Raw genomic sequence first — 19,910 nt, forward strand, 5'->3', positions numbered from 1 at the left:
TAATAATTCTCTATTTCTGATTTTAATTGGACAGAGTTTTTTATATTAAAACAAAAGAGAAGTTAATAGTATAGAAATTGATCAAATATTTTAGAAAAACAAATAATTACAAAGAAATATCAATTCCACTTTGAAAACTGAAAATGGTTTCATTCCGAAAGAAATGTTTGTTTTACTTTTTCTGAAGATGCAAAATACGGAATTAATTCCACTTTTGATACATATGGGTTGGAGTGGTATTTCCTATACCAAATATATAGTTATTTTCGAATATGAATTGAACAGTAATTGTGAGTCTTTAAACTATGTGTAAATAACGTTAATGCCAGTGTCCTGTTATGCCAAAAGTGTGAGAAAGTGCCGTGTCCTCTCACTTATAAAGTAAATATTTATTATCGACAATCTGGAGAACTATTCAAATGCAAAAATGGATGGTATCGGAACATTCGAATTAAATAGTTATTTTTATTCGTAATCAATTTTTAAATTTATAAAAGGTTTATAAAACGAAATTTCCATACAAAATTCTTTCTGTAAACCTTTGATAAATTATAAAAGTGTTTATGAAGTTTTTATAAATTACTTTCCTATCATTGTTAGTAGTTTAACTAAAAATAGAATGGATCGACACTTTTCCATTGTAAAAGCAGACGGAACGTTTTATGTAATGAATCAAGATTTTTTACAATTGCAGGATATATTTTATACTTTCAATGGTATACAATAAAAAACTAATAAGAAATTCCGGTATTCATTTAATTTTGTATAAAATTCTTCCATATGTATTTTTATTCCGATAGAGATAGCGAAGCGCATCGGATTAGGCTAGTATACTATAAATTTATCTTAGAAATATTCGGCAAATATAAGTTAAATATAATTTATATAACATTTTACAATAATTTGAAGACAAAATTTAAAATTTTTAACTGTTCTTCCACAAATGTTATTAATTTCCATATGACCTACTTTTATAAACACTCGCATACAATTTGTATTGAACTTTGACACCAAACCATTAATTAACATAAATATTTCATTAAATTCTTTCAAAATAAAGGCTGATGAAATTTGAGTAAAAATTTTAGATTTGGCAAAAAAAAAATGAAGAAATTTCTAGCATTTAACCCGCGGTCATTGAAATTGCTCAAAACTCAATATGAAAATATAAATAATACTCAAAAATGGTCAACACATATGTATGCAGTTAGACACGTGATATTGAATAGAAATGTGTAGAATTTTATTCTTTGCATGATAATTTTGTACGCATATTATTATATTCAAAACTAGCAGAGGTGGCCATGAAATGGCCCATGTTAGTTAAAATGTTTAAAACTGTGGTATAAGTGAGTCATTGTTAGCAATGACCTTTTCCCATCGTTCTGTCAACATATCGATTCCGAGCCAAAAGCACTGCTCAGAACGTATCAAGCCAATATCGGATACTCTGTTGCAAAGTGAAGAGTATCCCAGAGAGAGCGTTATGCATCGATCGAAACAAATAGTAGCTGGACGGGGTAAGGTCTTGACTATAAGGCGGGAGAGGAAAAACTAACCAACCGCTTCATTCTAAATACTTTTTAACAGGTATTGCAAATGCGTTACCATAATGGAATATTATGGTATCATGTCTGCTTGCTTCAAACGAATCAGTTGCTTTCGGTACATGTTGCCTATGATGGTCTGTTCAGATTTTAGCAGCTCATAATAGGTAGGACCATTTTGCTCCCACAAAACACAGATAATTACCTTAGCTCCATGGATATTTGGCTTTCGGTTCGTTTCGGCTGGTTGGCCGGCCTTCACATGCGATCTTTTACGTCTCTGGTAGGGTTTTTATCCCGGGAATTCCCGGTACAAATTTCCGGGGAATTTTGCCAATTTTTCACTACCCGATTCCCGGGATTTTTAGTCGGGATTACCGGGATTAAAAACTGACAAAACTACAAAAAAAAAGTTAGAACTCATTTTTTTTTTAAAATAATTTTTTTTACTTTTATATCTCGGCAATTATTATTATTTATTTGGGGTTTTTCGAATGAACATTTAATAAAGCAAATGGAAAACTTCACGATCTAGAAATAAAGGTGAATAATCTTCAATGCCAAGATTGACCGGTTTGATTGACAGAATTGATTTTGGCCTTGAAAGGAAACACAGCAATAGTCCTTGGTAACAATGACAGCATTATAATGATTTGCCCAATTCACAATTAGTGTCGTAGCGTTGTATCGTTGTATGTCGTAGTTTTTTTTATTAATGTTTTGTTTTTGTTTCGAAAAAATTGTTTGAAAAATATTTATGACGTACAACTCTACAACACTACGACATCAATTGTGAATTGGGCAAGTGTGTTTTGCAGATGTTGTATTGTACTACACCTTTGAATCCAATAATTTGGAAATTTTCGAGATCGACATAAATTTTATCTCGTAACTATTCAGTTAAATGTAGTGAATTCATTCCTTTTACTAAAAGGCTTAAGAAATTTTCTTTCAATTCATTTTGAAAATGATTAAAAGCTAAATAAAACTGAATGAAGAAAAAAAATTTAACTCAATTTGTAGTAGATAGGAATACACAAAAATTTAATCATTCAAAGTTTGAATAAATTCTGTTATTAATTAATTAATTAACTTCAACATTAATTCAATTTAAATGAAGCTTTTGAAGGAAGCTAAATAATTAGATATTGGGAATGGATTTATGAATGACATTTTTTAATTACGGATTAAGATTTTAGTGAATTAAGTTCAAATTGAATTAATTAATACGAAGCTCTATATATAATGATTATATCACTAAGTTTTTATATGAAATTTTGATATAATATTCATATTTAACAGTATTATTACATATTTCAGGACTAGCCGGGTACCCGGGAATGTAGAGAAAAATGTTACCAATTCCCGGGAATCAAAAATAAGGTCGGGAAATTAAAAACCCTAGTCCCTGGTTATCGTAAAGGGTCCATTTTTCATCGCAAGTAATGATTCGGTCCAAAAGTATTGTATTTTATAGCGTTCAATCATTATTAATTAAAATTTTCTCGGGAATGAACAGATTTATTTTTAATTTCCCGGGAATGGAAAAAGTCCGGGAAATTAGGAACACAACTTAGAGTTCAAATTTAATAGGGTTCCTAATTTAAAATTTTATTAAGAATTGTTAGATAAACACTCGTAGTATATTATTAGCAACTCTTTGATTTTAAAAAAAGATGGCCCACATAATATACAATTTGGTTTGAACGATCATTCAACCTAATAATTCCGCTAAAAGAAATTAGTTATTATTTATGTTTGTTGGTTGTTGTTGCAGACCATTAGGAATTCATTTATAGTCTGATCTGCATAGACGAGTAGAGTAAGTGAATTAATGAATGAGTGAGTGAGTGACTAAATTGAGTTACTTACTTACTGAATCCATGGGGTTCGTAAACCCACAAAAACAATAATAATAAAAGTCATGCAAACACCTTTAAGGCAAAAACTCTTACAAACATAAATAAACATTTACAATGTTGTTGGTTTTAGTGGTTTATAATTAATATGTATGAGTAGCTGAGTTACCAACAGGTAACAACCACCGCCACACAGCAAAAGAAAACCAAAGAAATTTAAAAAACATCATGATCACTCACTCACTCAACATGATCATTAACATAATGACTTGACTAAAATTTGAGTAGAAATGGAAAAAATCTCAAAACCGCATAATGAGACAAAAACAGAAGCGCATTTCACAAATTCCACAAATTGGTAAAAGACTTCGAGAAGTAAACAACACAACACACTATCATCAACACTCCATCTAGATACCAAACTACCAATAAAGTATTTTTTTTTTGTTTTGTTAACATTTTACCAAACAAAAATTGATGAGAAATAAATAAATAAAACAACAATTTATATTTAGCCAAAAAAGGTAAATAAATAAAATATTTAGTTAGATTTATGCGTGATACATAAATAATTTCAGTAGTAATTAATTTATTGCTTTTTTGCAAAGATATTAATGAGTTTTTCTTTTCTTTTCAAACAGTTTTTAAAGCCAACTATTGGGTTCCGTTCAAACCTCTTCAACAAAAAGAGAAGAAATAAAAACCAAAAGAGCGCAATTATTTTGAAAAGCAACCTCATCATTTAACGTCATTATCATCATCATTATTCAAACATTTTCTTTTTTACAACTGGATTATATTACAACTGACAAGGAAGACAGCAATTAATAACCAGCAAAATGGTAAGTGTTTTGTTTTAAAGATTTACTTGCTTGTCTTTTGGGAAATTTAAGATTTTCCTTAAAAATTTAGGTTTAAAATTCGAATAGCAAACTGTTTTGTATAGGGCTGTTTTTCTATTGTTCAAATAAAAGCTGGTAAAATTATATATTCAGGTATACAAATGCTAAATGAACTATTTTAGTATTTATAGGTTATTAAAAATCGATTAAATCTAGAGATTTGTATTGTAGTTAAAGTACAACCACCGAAAGTGAAGCATGAGATTTAAACGTGATGAAAAATTTTACTCTAAAAGTTCGAACAAATTAATTCTTAATATTATTCAAAAACAAATTAAATTTAATTAAGCATCTTAACAATTCCATTTAATTCATAATTCCTTAGTAAAGAGTGAGCCAAAAAAACGTATACTTGTATTAAGTTAAATAAAACTTAGACCATTCTCAAAAATACGTAAATTTATTCATATACTAGCTGACCCGACCGACGTTGTCCTGTCCAAATTAAAAAATGCTTGTGTTCGATTTGTGACAAGCGGTTTGAAATGGGTAAAAATAAATAAAAATTCGATTTTTTTCAGAAATGTGAGTGATCACAGATCGAGCTCCTTTTCTTGATTAAACGCTTATTGGCCAAGTTACTAACGATTTTAGATATTTTGAGTTTTTATATAAAAAAGCGATTTTGTTCAGAAATATGAGTGATCACAGATCAAGCTGATTTCCTTGATTAAACGCTTATTGGCCAAGTTATTAGCGAATTTAGATATTTTCAGTTTTTATATAAAAAAATCGATTTTTGTAGAGAAATGTGAGTGATCACAGATCGAGCTCCTTTTTTTGATTAAACTCTTATTTCCAAGTTATTAGCGATTTTAGATATTTTGAGTTTTTATATAAAAAAGCAATTTTTATAGAGAAATATGAGTGATCACAGATCGAGCTCATTTTCTTGATTAAACACTTATTGGCCAAATTACTAACGATTTTAGATATTTTGAGTTTTTATATAAAAAAGCGATTTTTGTTCAGAAATATGAGTGATCATGAGAATTTAGATATTTTGAGTTTTTATATAAAAAATCGATTTTTGTAGAGAAATATGAGTGATCACAAATAGAGCTCTTTTCCTTGATTAAACGCTTATTGGCCAAGTTATTAGCAAATTTAGATATTTTGAGTTTTTATATAAAAATTAATTTTTTGTCAGAAATATTAGTGATCACAGATCGAGCTCTTTTTCTTGATTAAACGCTTATTGGCCAAGTTATTAGAGAATTTATTTTGAGTTTTTATATAAAAAATCAATTTTTGTTCAGAAATATGAGTGATCACAGATCTAGCTCGTTTTCTTGATTAAACGCTTATTGGCCAATTATAAATATTGGGAGTTTTTATTTAAGTAATCGAAAATGTATTTAATAAGTGGACGTTTACAATTTTTATTTCTGTAAAAACTTTTACGGACTATTGCGAACATTAAAACAAAAAATTAGCCAAATCGTCCAGGCGTCCTGCGATTTTGGATATATCGAAAAAAAATTGGGGTGCTCAATTTTTATTCAGTAAAAACCATGTGGCAAAGGGTATATATATAGCCATGTCCGTCTGTCCGTCTGTATATTGAAATCAACTTTCCGTAGCCCCTAAATAACATACATACATGATTCATACATCAATATGTCGGGAATTCTTCCGGCTCGGTTGCTATTTAAAATCGAGAAAATCGGCCCACAAATGGCTGAGATATAAGGAAAAAACCGAGAAAACCTCGATCAGGATTACTAAGTCATTCATATAGACAATATGGATATCTAATGATAGATATTTTAAAGTCCATTGCAACGATTTACATATATAAAGCTATAGTAAGTTGGACCTACAATGATTGAAGATTGGGAAAAATATTTTTTAACCCGAATTTTTTTTTCATCAAAAATTTTTTTGTCATAAATTATTTTTCCAAAAAAAAAAATTAAAAAAAAAAAAAAAATTGGAAAAAACATTTTTAAAAAAAATTAAAAAAACTATTTTATTTAAAAATTTCGAAAAAAATTAAAATTTTGTTTATCTAAAAATATTTTTAAGTAATATTTGGTGAAAGGTATCTAAGATTCGGCACAGCCGAATTAGCTCTCGTACTTGTTTTTAAAAAAGATTTAATTATTTTTTCACGTACTTTTTTTCGGTGACCATTTGGGCGAAATAACAATTGCAAATGAATGAAAAGATCATATCTGAAAAATTTTTAATTTAATTCATTCTTTATACAATTAATACCAGATTGAATCATAAAATGTTTCTTTAATTATAATCAGATTTAATTAAATTTGAGCTTAATTCACTAAAATCTTAATTTGGAATTAAAAAAATGTTAGCCATTCATTTAATAAATTCATTCCCAACTTCAAATTCTTTAGCTTCATTCCATGATTTGTATTTAAATTGAATTAATTCATAACAGTATTCACTCAACTTTTGAATGATTAAATTTTTGTTAATTGAAATCTAATACAAATTGTATGAAAATAACTTTTCTTCATTCAACTTTGTTTTTATTTAGCTTTTAATCATTTAGAAAATGAATTGAGCATAATTTACTTAAGCCTTTTTGTACTAGGATTGCTTTGAAGTAAAATTTATTCATTCTATATAGTTTTCAATCATTGAAATATTCAAGAATATTTCAATGATTCAATAAGGAATTAATTCAATAAAGAATGAATTCAATGCATTTGAAGTACAATGGAATTAGGCCTATGAATTAATTCATAATAAATTCATTAACGGAATGGTTAAGATTTAACTTAAAGTACAGGTGTGATTATAATCATTTTCAGCAGAACGATTCACAATTGACCATAGCTTCATATAACGGCCACTTCTGAAAATGACTTTAACGATCATAAATCTCTTAAAAATATTGGTATACAGACAAAATTCAACACAAATAAATTTCATATAGAAATCACGTGACCTAATTTCATGGTGAATGGTCCATAATTGATCATAGCTTCCAAAAAAGGCACACTTCCGAAAATCATTCACGCAAATAAATTATTGAAATCTATATATATACAAATGAAATGGTCCATGTATGTAATGATATCACGTGAGATCGGCTGGAGCGATTTGGCTGATTTTTTTTATTCGATTCGAAACTGGTTTGATGGTTTGTAATGAAAAAAAAATCAAAAATTCCGGGTAAAACTCGTATTTTTTTTGGAGTCCAGTTAACTGTAATAAAAAAGCTCCGTAAGTATGCAGTACAAATTTAGATATTTTATTTGCAAATAAATAAGAACAGGCAGGTGTATGTGGGTTGGAGAAGCCGGGGCGGTCAACTAGTTTTATAATAAAAATGTTTCTGCTCATTTACTCAGTGTAGAGTATTATATGGTTGGGCTTGACCGATGTTTTAAATCTAATACAACTTAGCTTAAAAACAAATTCATTCAGATTGAATGCAAAACCCATTCTTCTTCAAATTGTATCAGATTTAAACTATACTCTAGTTACTAGAGTATCGAATTTATTTATTAGATTTGAACATAATTTAAAATCGTCATCGCTTTCTTTAGCTTTTATTTGAATAAAATTCATACATTGTTTGTTCATAATGGAATTAATTCATAGCAAATTCTTTCTTATCCAAACTAAAAATTCAGTATTTTCATTCAATTTATTATTGTTTCGTTTTAAATTATTGTTGTTGTTGTAATTTTAATTTGATTTGCATTAAAGAAAACTTTAATGAATCAATAAATTTTTAAAATCTATTTTGTAATGGAAAATAAATTAGAAATTAATTCAATTATGAATGAATTCAATACGTTTAAGGGAATTAAGCCTATGAATTTATTTATTTTCTTTATTCGTAGTTAATGATTTTATAGAATAATAATAGAGAAAAAATTATTTTAAAACTTCGTAAATTATCAAAAACAGATTGAATGCAAGAAATATTTGTTTCATTAATCTAAATTAGATTTGAATCTAAAATTTAAATTAATTATTTAGATTTAAGTATAATTCATTAAAATCTAATAAAAAATTGTATGAAATTTATTGCAAAACAATATTCTCAAAAAAAGTATTCTTAGAACTATTTAAGGGTTTTTGTTTGAATAGAATTAGTTTATTATTGAATTAATTCACATTTGAATGATTACATTTATGTTAATTCAAATCTAAGTTTCGAAAGAATTAATCTATTATAAAATACTATAAAATGCTATTAAAGCAATTACATATTACGAATAAATTCATAGTCTTAATTCCAAATGTGTCGGATTCATTTCTTTAAGAATTCATTCAATATAAGTAATAATGATTCCCTATTGTATTGAATATAGAATTAAGCGAAAAACCAGTAAAATATTTAAAGTAATCCTTCGAAATTCAATTATGGAAGTCGAAACTACCGAATACATGAGTAAAACTTTTCAAACAATATTCTGAATACTTAACACGTTGCTTATAAATGTTGCAAGTTTCAGACATACATAAAGATCGGATCAGTACCTAGTTCAGAAGTTCTATATTCACTAACATTTATTTAGCAATCGTTCTCTCTATTTAGTGATGTTTTCACGGGTTGACATCTTAAAGGTTCATGTTTATAATAAAAATATTTCCCTCTTTCTCTTAGATCTGTTCTAGTTTATATATAAAAACATATACAATTATTCTAAGTATTTATTAGCTGATGTCAATTTGTATGATACCCTTTTACGTGTGTTATGGAAAATTTATAATTAAAAATTTTTGGTGAATTAAAAAAAAAACAAATATGAATAAAATGATTATTATAGAAATAAAAGTAAAAAACAAAATAATAACGAAATTTTTAAGTGCAATCTAAAGATTGTGCACATGTACTTGTTGACTATTTTTTTAGATTCTAAATGAAAACAATTAAGGTTTCAAAATAAGGTTTGTTGATATATCAAATTTAAATACAGGGGCCGGCCACTGCAGTTAAAATTGGTGGTCATAGGCGGGCAAAAACCATGGGAACTTTTGTATTATAAAGATTCGAATATTCGAAAAAAATACATATCAACATTTTAAACATCGGTGGGAATCCTAATAAAATCTCCTAATAGTAACGTTACTGGGTGATTGACTGATTCAACATCACCCTTCCCAAAAGGTTGATGCATGATATTTTGTCTCCTCTCCATGTGTAGACCAACTAAGAATATCTTTTTGGAAATTCAAAGTTTTAGGGGGTAAACACGGGTAAATTCGGTAACCTTATATCTACTAAAGTAATACCGATATAAAAAAAGAATAAAATAGAAATTCATCCACTTTAAAAATAAGCAAAACAAGTGTTTGGTACCTTTTTGAAATTCGAAACCTTTAGGGGAGAAAAACGTATTATTTACTTATCAAAAAATATCAAATATAAATTTGGTACTTTTTGACAATTCGAATCATTTAGAGATAAAAACAGGAAAATGCATTTTATTAAAAATTATTAAGACAATTTTGATAAAATATTAAACAATTGTTTCTAAAAGTCTTACGCGGTCAAATCCCACGATCTCAGTGGCCAGTTTACATCACATACACGTAAGATTAACAAGCCCTCAAATCGGTATTCAATGCAGGCCAAAACACATGACAGCCAATTCAACAGATGTAGCTTCAACAATATGGCCTCTATCAACTGTCAAAGTTCGGAAGTCCCTATTTTATTTTATTTAATTAAATTATTTTTAAAGGGACTTTGGTTTAAAAATAGTTGTATAAATGAAATAATATTTCGAAATAAATGATATTTGTTATCATTTTCAAATCTATCGCGTGTTATAAACTTCGATAATTAATTAATTAAGCTCAATACAATTTATTTAAATAAATATTCTAAAACGTATTCAAAGGAAATGTACTAACACAGTTGAAGACTGCAAATCACACACTATTCAAATGATTTCTGTTTTCTCAACTGATAACGATAAAAGTTCAGAATTCAAAATCATTTTGTTGAATTTCAAAACAAAATGGGTGTGTTAAATGATTTTTCTAACATAAAAGTAACTAAAGGTCCAAACTATATTTGGAATAACGTCATTCCAAAATATTTACTAAATACGAAATAAACAAAAATATTTTGAAAAAAAAATAAGAAATTTTCTAATTTATAGGTACATACGTATTTAGGAACGCAAATTGTAGTCGTGTTCTTATATGAATTAAGAATACGATTTGTCTCGAAGTATGTTCAAAAGAAATTAGATTAGGTCTGAAAATTTTCATAGAAATTTCTTATGTTTAGCTGATAAGTAGAAGCTAAAATCATGATTTAATGTTTTCGCAAATGTGGATTTTTTTTTAATGAAAAACAATAACAATTTATTTATTTATTTAGTATAGTATATAATTAATTTATATTTTGCTGAATTGAAAATGTAGGAATAAAAAGTAAATACAAAAGCTTTAGCCTAGTTTAAGCTCTGATTTTCAAATCAATATTGTTTCAATCTTCGTTTAGAACATAACGCAGTCTTGCCGAAACGCTTCAGTTATTAAACGATCGATCGTGTTTTCCTTATATAAACGAAAAAAAACTATTCCGAATTTAATCAATTTATTATTACAAACAATTATTTAAAAGTTTACTAAAGTGAGTTTATTTATTTATTGATCTTAAGGAAATATTGCTTCGTAATTAATTTATTGAAATATAAATAATAAAATTAATGAATGTACAAAAAAATAATAACAATATTCCATTAACCTTTGAAAGATTATTTAAAGAGATAATTTGGAAAATATAAAACAGTGGGTGAAAAAACATTGAGGAATTAAAAAAAAAGAAACAGAACTGTTTCTATAAATACAAAAATAATTTTATAAATACATAAATAAATATTATCTTATTAAACTGGTAGTTCCTTGATGTCGTCAAATATTTATGAAAACCTTTCTAAATAATATTAAGAACTGAGAACCCAAATTTTTTCTACTCATTATCCTTTCAACATCATGGACCATAAAACTATAGATTTATTTCCAGGCATTTCTGTGTTTATCGTGCCTGATGTCTCAATGACACAACTTCAAGTGGCTTGCTTGGGGAATTTTGTTTGTTTTTTTGTCCGGTATTGCTCTTGAACATTACCTCGTCCATTAGCCACATAAAAATCTTGACTCGGAAGTTGTGAAAAGTATGCCAGTACACAACAGATGTATTTTTATACCCTTCAACTTCGTGAGAAGGGTATATATAAGTTTTTCATTCCGTTTGTAATTTCCACAATATAATTTTCCGACCGGAGTCGATTAAGCCATGTCCGTCTGTCTGTCCGTCTGTTTGTTGATATCAATTTTCTGAAGACCCCAGATATCTTCGGGATTCAAATCTTCAATAATTCTGTCCGACATGCTTTCGAGAACTTTCCTATTTAAAATCAGCAAAATGCCAACAAATGCCTGATATATGAGGAAAAACCCAGAACAACCTCGATTTTTGACCTATTTTTGACTTATATCTGGATTACTAAGTCATTAATATAGACAATATGGATATCTAATGATAGATATTTCAAAGACCTTTGCAACGACGTATATAAGACCATAGTAAGTTGTACCTACAATGGGTCAAAATCGGAAAAAAATATTTTTTAACCAGAATTTTCACCAAAAAAATTTTCCAAAAAATTAAAATAATAAATTTTCTTTACCTAAAAATATTTAAAATTTGTATTTTTTTTCTTCCTGATCCAGATTTTCTTTCAATGTTCAAGTCTTTCTTATACTGTTTAATGGCTTTTGAAGCAGTGTGACGATGAATCTTTTGCTATTTTTTTTGAAAAGTTTTAATTATTTTTTCACGTACTTTTTTTCGGGGCCATTTTGACTGAAATAATAGTTGTAAATGAATGATTTTTAAAAGTTAACGTGATTAAAAAAATTATAATTTGTTGGACCAAGCATATGTTTTGGCTGGAATAGTGTGTATAAGTTTTTTTTTGACTCACTCTTTATTTGGGAAACAAAATAAATTCAGAAAGCTGAGCTCTTCTTTAACTAAACCAGGACAGGACTAACACAAGGAGTTCTTCTATGTTCTTAGTACTAAGTATAAAAAAGTAAAGTTTAATTAAAAACCATTTGTTTCCACTTAATTTGTGTTATCAGTCGAAACCTCTATGACTGGTACCACCATGGATTTTTGACAAAACAAAACACATTCCAGTAGAAGTAAGTCTTAAGTCCAGATAAGAAATATGAAAATTTTACAAATTTCTTATCTCAAATTTAAATATTTTGTCAATAAATGACAGATTTATATTCGGAGTTCAATATGCGTAACAGGGATTAAAAACTGCTCGCCCTATACATTTTGTTTATTACCCTAGGTCTCCACGTAGCAATTTTTATTGCTAAGCTCAAGCTAAAATTTAGGCAGAACAACAGCACAGCGATTGCAGATTGTTTTAGGTGGAGAAAACGTTCGTCAGAAATACAAGATTTTCAACGCAAGAAGTTCTCTGAAAAACTGAGGTGTATCAAATTTGACAGTTGCGGCAAGAAATATTGCTGCATGGAGACCTAGGGTTATTGACATGAAGCAAATAATATAAAATAATTCATTATTCCCCTCACCATGAATGACATATAGGGAAGTTGATATAATAATGACCGTCTGTCGGTGTGTTGGTTGGAATATGTTTCCGGAAGCCCATAGATACCTCACATGTCATATTAATATATTCATGAATTATTGATGACTCGATTTTTGCCTATATTTCGGATACTACTTTCATTATATTGACGTTATGTACATATATTATATGAGAAGTATTTTAAAGACTTATCAGCTTAAAAATTTGGATAGATAATGGACCAATTTCGGTTTTTAAGGTAAAACGGTTCCATCATATTCAAATCTGTATTCTGAAATCAAAAGAGGAAGCAAGGGACTGAAATATCCAAAAAAAAATCTGGAGTGAATTGTTTTGAATGGTTAGAAATAGAAAGTGCGTGACTTCTCTAAAACACAGGCAAGTTTCGATTAAATGAAAATCACCCTAACAACATTTTCTTCAAATATTTAGTATTTTATTTCAAATAGATTATATACAGATATTCTCCAAAAATAGTAACCCATAAATATCTTCTATCATTCCGTATCTACGCAGAGAAAATAGATTCTTAGTAGCAACCTAATCGCCAATCGAATTATTTGTGTTGAAAGTTGGACAATTTTGAAGAACGTCACATATACAAACTATATAAAGTCATTGCGCTACGTAAATTTTTTCAAGAAATGGGTTCACATTAATCTCTTTAGTAACATAGGAACTAATGGGCCTATTGGTGAATAGTTTGTCAAGTAAATGAACAATTATAAAGATGTCAGATGGTACAATAAAACTAATTGAGGAGCCGCAAAAAAAAGGTACTTTTTTGAAAATTTAAAAATTTTGGGAAATTTATTTTTTCTAGATGATTTCAACCCAAATATTATAAGAAAACCAAAAAATCAATTTGAAAAAGTACCTTTTGTTCTGCTGCTCCTCAATTAGTTTTATTGTACCATCTGACAGCATTATAATTGTTCATTTACTTCACAAACTATTCACAAATATGGCCATTATTTCCAGTTTTATTAATCGTTGATTTACTTGACAAACTATTCACTAATATGCCCATTAGTTCCAATGTTACTGAAGAGATTAATGTGTATACTTTTCTTGAAAAAAGTGGACCAGTTAGGTCAATTCTCAAATACTTTCCTAAACAGTTATCAGGAGAATTGGAGAGAAGGTTTTTTTGAATTTTAAAAGTTTAATTTTTGTGGACCGATATCGTTAATTTCAATTATATTAGAATAGTATTAAAAAGTATCAGACAAATAGTACAGTTTTGTGAAATAAGCATACTCATAGAATTTTTTCTAAATTACCCCTCTTGGGGTAAGCTTATGCTCTTCACAAAGAATCTTCATCCTATACAATTTGTTGCACTGTCCTGGTTGTTGGAGTATCGTACGTCTCCTTGTACTATGTTGATAAGATCTATTCTATTGTTAGTTTGCTTTGGGAGACGGGGATTGGTTAAATAAAGTAACATTTATTTCACATTTTTCTATACATTTTAAAACTTCAGATTCGTGAGAAGGGTATATATAAGTTTGTCATTCCGTTTGTTTTATTTCCGACCCTATAAAGTATATATATTCTGGATCCTTATAGATAGCGGAGTTGATTAAGCCATGTCCATCCGTCTGTCTGTCTGTCCGTCTGTATGTTGAAATCAATCTTCTGCAGACCCCAGATATCCAAATCTTCAATAATTCTGTCTGACATGCTTTCGAGAAGTTTGCTATTTAAAATCAGCAAAATCGGTCCAAAAATAGCTGAGATATGAGGAAAAAACCAGTACAACCTCGATTTTTGACCTATATCTGGATTACTAAGTCATTAATTTAGACAATATGGATATCTAATGACCTATGCAACGACGTATATAAGACCATAGTAAGTTGTACCTACACTGGGTCAAAATCGGAAAAGAAATTAAATTTTTTTTTTTTCAAATTTAAAAAATTTAAAAAAAATTTAAAAAAAAAAATTTTAAAATTTTAAAAAAAAAATTTTAAAATAACAATTCAAAAAAACATTTTTAACAAAAAATGAGAAAAACAACTTTGGGAAAAAAAATTTTGTTTACCTAAAAATATTTAAAATTTGTATTTTGAAGTATAATTTGGTGAAGTATATAAGATTCGGCACAGCCGAATATAGCTCTCTTACTTGTTTATATTAAAATTTTCGGTTTTGGTGGGGAAATTTCCTTTTTTCACCCCCTTGATCCGCGCCAGGTCTTGTAGCAGTTTCGTTAAATGGTTGTTACTTCAGCTAAGTAGATGATTGCGCTGCTGTAGCAGGAGTCGTTGCCTAGAAACAATGCTCTACCTTTTTTCCCAAGGAGTGGAGGCTGTCTAAGCTTTGCAATGATGTTAATCTCTCTACCAGGGGGAGGGGAGGTCTGGGGGCTTCTTGGATGAATTGTTTGGAGGGGGTTGAAGCCACTTATTTTTTAAAACTCGAAAACCATGATGAAAATTTTTCGTCCTCTTCCAGGATTTGAACCTGGGGTGCCATCAATAAAAATCATCGGTTTCGGGGTATCTACATAAACCGGGGGACGGCATAAAATGTACGTGATTATGGATTAATGAGATATTGAATATGTTTTTGTTTATTATTTTATAATTTGTACGAACTTCCTTGACACTCGTGTTGTTTACAGGCAAAGAACCATTTATGTCCTGCCCCTGGTGGCTTTGAGTGACGACCACTGATTTAAATACATTCAAGCATCGTTATAGAGAATTTTGAGTATTTAGAATTATAAAACTGATTAAAAATATAAAAAACTTTGACCTTTTGTAAATGATCACGTTTGTATTTTACATGTAAATAGTTCTTCCTAAAATTTAAAAAACACGTGTCATAATTGAGATTAAGAATCTATTCTAAATAACTAAAAATATATTCAGTACTTAAGATTAGAATTTAAATTATTCTTAAAACTAAAAACTAAGAAGTGGTTTAAAAAAAATCACCAATTTCTAGGATTTTGCTAGAATTTTGTCATAGAGATAGTGGGTACTTTCTTTAGCTGATAAACTTTTAATTGTTAGAAATATATTAATTTAATTACTAACAAATACAAACAAAATAAGAAAAAGATGGAAGCAAATAAAAACATTATTAAAAAAAACCTTATCAGAATAATAAAAAAAAACAAATATTGTATTTTCAACAAATAAACTCAGGATGTCAAAGTGAAATCACTTACGCAAATGAAGATGATGATGATGATGAAGATTGATGTCTCAAATTAAATAATTAATTCAATTTTCTATATATTCCAACAGGTCCATCAAAGCTTTAAAATGGCACTATCGAAAATAGATACTGAAATGGATCAGGAGAAATATTTACGAGAAAGCACGCATCATTTTCGAGGCATAGAGAAGCCTTTGAAATATGGGCCCACCATTGAGACTCTAAACGATTTGGTTGCGGCATTGCATCAAGAATTCTCCACGAATTATGTTAACATTGAAATGGTTAATCACCTAATGCTGTCGTACAAATCAAATCCCAAGGAATGGCAAAAGTTTGCCAAATTCGATCGTTATAAATACACAAGAAATCTGGTGGATGCTGGTAATGGTAAATTTAACTTAATGATCTTGTGCTGGGGTGAAGGTCATGGCTCGACCATACACGATCATTCTGACAGCCATTGTTTTATGAAAATGCTCAAGGGTGATTTGATGGAGACCCGTTACTCATGGCCGGATATGGAAAATCAACAAGTAGATGGACATTTGCCAGAGGGAGAAGAATATGAAAATCATGATGCTTTACAGGTGTTGGGTCAAAGAACCATGGGTTTAAATGATGTGGCCTATATTAATGGTAAGTTATTAATTAATTCTCACCTTTTTACATTTACTAATATAATATTATTATTATTTTCTTTTTAATTACAGATAATTTGGGTCTACATCGTGTGGAAAATCCCAGCCATTCTGATACTTCTGTTTCATTGCATTTATATTGTCCTCCTTTCCAGACATGCTCCATGTTTGAAAAATCCACCGGTAAACGTTTACAATGTACCGTTACATTCTGGAGTAAATATGGCCAAAAGATTAATCAGAACTAATATCTCCCTCTCTTATGTGCTTTTACTATTTTCCACTCTCCAAAAAAAAAGAAAGACTTAATACTCGTACATGATTGTTTTAAATTGTATATTAAATATTTTATAAATATTGTTTTTAATTTCTTCGTTTAAGTTTAATATGTTTGAATATTTAAGTTTAGTTAATAAGTTTCTTTTTTACAAAACAAAAAAAAACACACACACAAATTGTTTAAGAAATAAATATTAAGAATAAAAAATTACAAATTGGAAAATAGTATTTTAAGTCTACCAAAATTATAACGCTTGAAACATCCACCCAAAGGAATTCATTATAAATTGATAGGCTTAATTTCTTTGAACTTCGAATGTATTGAATTCCTTACTTTCATTCCTTATTGAAGCATTAAAATGTTCGTGAATTCAAATCAATTACAAAATAGCTTTAAAAATGTGTTGAATGATTTTTTTAATTTTTCTTAAATTCAATTCTATTACTCAAAGGCTGAAATCAATTTTTTTTCAATTCATTTTGGGAAATGATTAAAATTGTAAAAAAAAAACTAAGTGAAAAAAAATATTTTAATTCGATTTGTATTAGATTTGAATTAACAAAAATTTAATCATTCAAAGGATGAATGACTCTGTTATGAATTAATTTCATTATGAATGAATTCTATTTAAATAAAAGCCCTTGAATGAAGCTAAAGAATTAGATATAGAGATTGATTTATGGAATAAATGCCTGACATTTGTTTAATTCCGAATTATGATTTTAGAAAATTAAGTTCAAATTAATGGTTCCAGTCCATCATGTAGAAGCTTCCGCTATAATTTACATAATTCAATAAATGCTTATATCGAAAAACTAGTTCGTCTAATTGCAACATACAGACCTTACGCTCATTCAGTATTCGTTCTAGTTGAGACCAATGAATTCTTATTCTAATTCTGTCCCAATTCTATAAAAATGTTGTTTTAAACGTCCTTTATAAGTATATATGTTTAATATATTTAATTGGGCCGAAAATCGACTCAGAAAGTGATTCTGAGACGATCGGTATTTAAGATGGGTGTTACATTATAAAAAGCGCATTATACCCTCCCCACTATGGTGGTGTAGGGTATAAAAATCCATTTAAAATGATTTTTACATGTTTTCGAAGTGCACACTTTAAACTGGTCCTAAGCTCTGCGAAGAATCTTTTGTCCAGCCACTTGGTTTACCATAAGTTAAAGTTCACGAATGAAACGTATAACTAAAGATTAATGTAGGTACTTTTTTCAAAAAAAAAAATAGCGAAATAAAACAACTTTTTAATTTTTTTTAATTTAAGTGCACATAACTTTTGACTTGGTATCGATTTTGAAATAATTCTTTCCTTATAATACTAATAAATTTATTGCTAATTAAAGGATATATATTTGAAAAAATCGGGAGAGATTTGGATCCGTAATTTGCAAAAAAACAGACCAAGGTAATTAAAAAAAATTTTAAATTTTAATTTTCAATGGTGAATATCTCGTAAACTATAAAAGATAAAATAATGTTATGGTAATATTTAATATTCATTTTTAATTTGTAATATACCTGAGACAGCTCAATTTGGGTTCTTGAGACTCCGCCCCACCTTAATGTTGATAGTCCAAATTCAAAACATAAGCCTAGCTTATGTGAGAAATTTTATTTGAATCGGATTATCGGTTTGGAACTTACAAATTTATTTGCACCTTTTTTATTTTTCATTTCCCCCACTGTGACCCAAAAGATCGGTTTTAGGTTCTCGCACAACCACAATATGAGATTTTGTAACCATCCTCGGGTGAAGTTTATTGTTAATCTTCTTCATTTGCAAAGATTCATCCTTTTTGCCTTTCTTTCCTTTTAAAAAAGCCCAAACATAGTCAAGTTTCTTAAAAGGCTCAATAAAATGTTAGCATATTTAAACAAAAATATAAAATACGAAAGGAAAATTTTCGCGTTAAAAATGGGAAGCTGCATTTTGATTTTAGACCCATGGTTTCTTCGGCAAAACTTCTTAGAATTCATCGTAGATTACGATTTTGATAACCGAATTACGAATTTGTCGAGAAAAAAATTGACCCACTTTAATATACATACATACATATATGCTAATATGTTCGAGAACCTTTTGACAAATGAGAAGGTCCATACACATGAAATGTTCTGTATTCGAAAATAAGGCTTTGCAGAAATTAATTTGTTAACATAATTAAAAACATTAATGTACATTTCTTATCTGAAATATACACAGATATGTATATGTATGTCTGTGCTGTTAAATGATCTGTTCTAAGTATAAACATCAGCCTAAATATATACTTTATTTATATTAAATATAAAACAAGTAAGAGAGCTATATTCGGCTGTACCGAATCTTATATACCCTTCACCAAATTATACTTCAAAATAAAACATTAAACTATTTTCAGGTAAACAAAATTTATTTTGTTTGCATTTTTTTATTATTTGGAAAAAATAATTTTTTTTTTTGGTTTTTTATTTTTTTTTTGTTTTTTAATTTTTTTTTTAAATATTTAGCGAAAAAAAACTTTTGTTAAAAAAAAAAATCGGGTTAAAAAATATTTTTCCGATTTCGACCCATTGCACTATAGGTTAAACGGCTATCAAAAATGAGCTAAAGTCCAATTTTTCAAATGCAAATATTGCACTTTTTTTAATGCCATTTTGTAACCAATACTCCAAATTAACTAAGTCAGCTTTTTGTTTTTGGTAAATATTAAATTCCATTTGACAACACGCAGTCAAAGACATTGCATCGTAATTACTTAATAAATTTGGTTGAAAAGCCTTTATTGCTTTCAAATTTTCAATTACATGTTTAAATAATTTCGCGAGTTATAAACAAGAAAGTGAAAATGGAGAACAATAAACTAAGTAAGTAAGTAATGGTTTTTTTTTAAAAAATGTGATAAAATTGTTTAACTTGCTTAAAATA

The 19,910-nt window shown here is 28.3% G+C and overlaps 1 protein-coding gene across 1 annotated transcript; it reads left to right on the forward strand.

Annotated features, from left to right (window-relative positions):
- The first annotated feature begins 10,722 nt into the window (after positions 1-10,722).
- LOC135961880 (cysteine dioxygenase type 1) lies at positions 10,723-17,147 on the forward strand. Its single transcript, XM_065513518.1, has 3 exons — positions 10,723-10,882; positions 16,151-16,700; positions 16,775-17,147. Exons 2-3 carry the CDS (start codon positions 16,169-16,171, stop codon positions 16,948-16,950), a joined length of 708 nt encoding a protein of 235 aa, XP_065369590.1. The 5' UTR covers positions 10,723-10,882; positions 16,151-16,168; the 3' UTR covers positions 16,951-17,147.
- Positions 17,148-19,910: the final 2,763 nt, after the last annotated feature.

Source organism: Calliphora vicina, chromosome 5 (genome assembly GCF_958450345.1).
Source record: "Calliphora vicina chromosome 5, idCalVici1.1, whole genome shotgun sequence".
Lineage (NCBI taxonomy): Eukaryota > Metazoa > Arthropoda > Insecta > Diptera > Calliphoridae > Calliphora > Calliphora vicina.

Bases quoted from the DNA above. Each gene is read 5' to 3' on its own strand.
- LOC135961880 (XM_065513518.1), top strand. From the start codon at position 16,169: ATGGCACTATCGAAAATAGATACTGAAATGGATCAGGAGAAATATTTA. The intron at 16,701-16,774 runs GTAAGTTATTAA...TTTTAATTACAG, and splicing joins TGATGTGGCCTATATTAATG to ATAATTTGGGTCTACATCGT.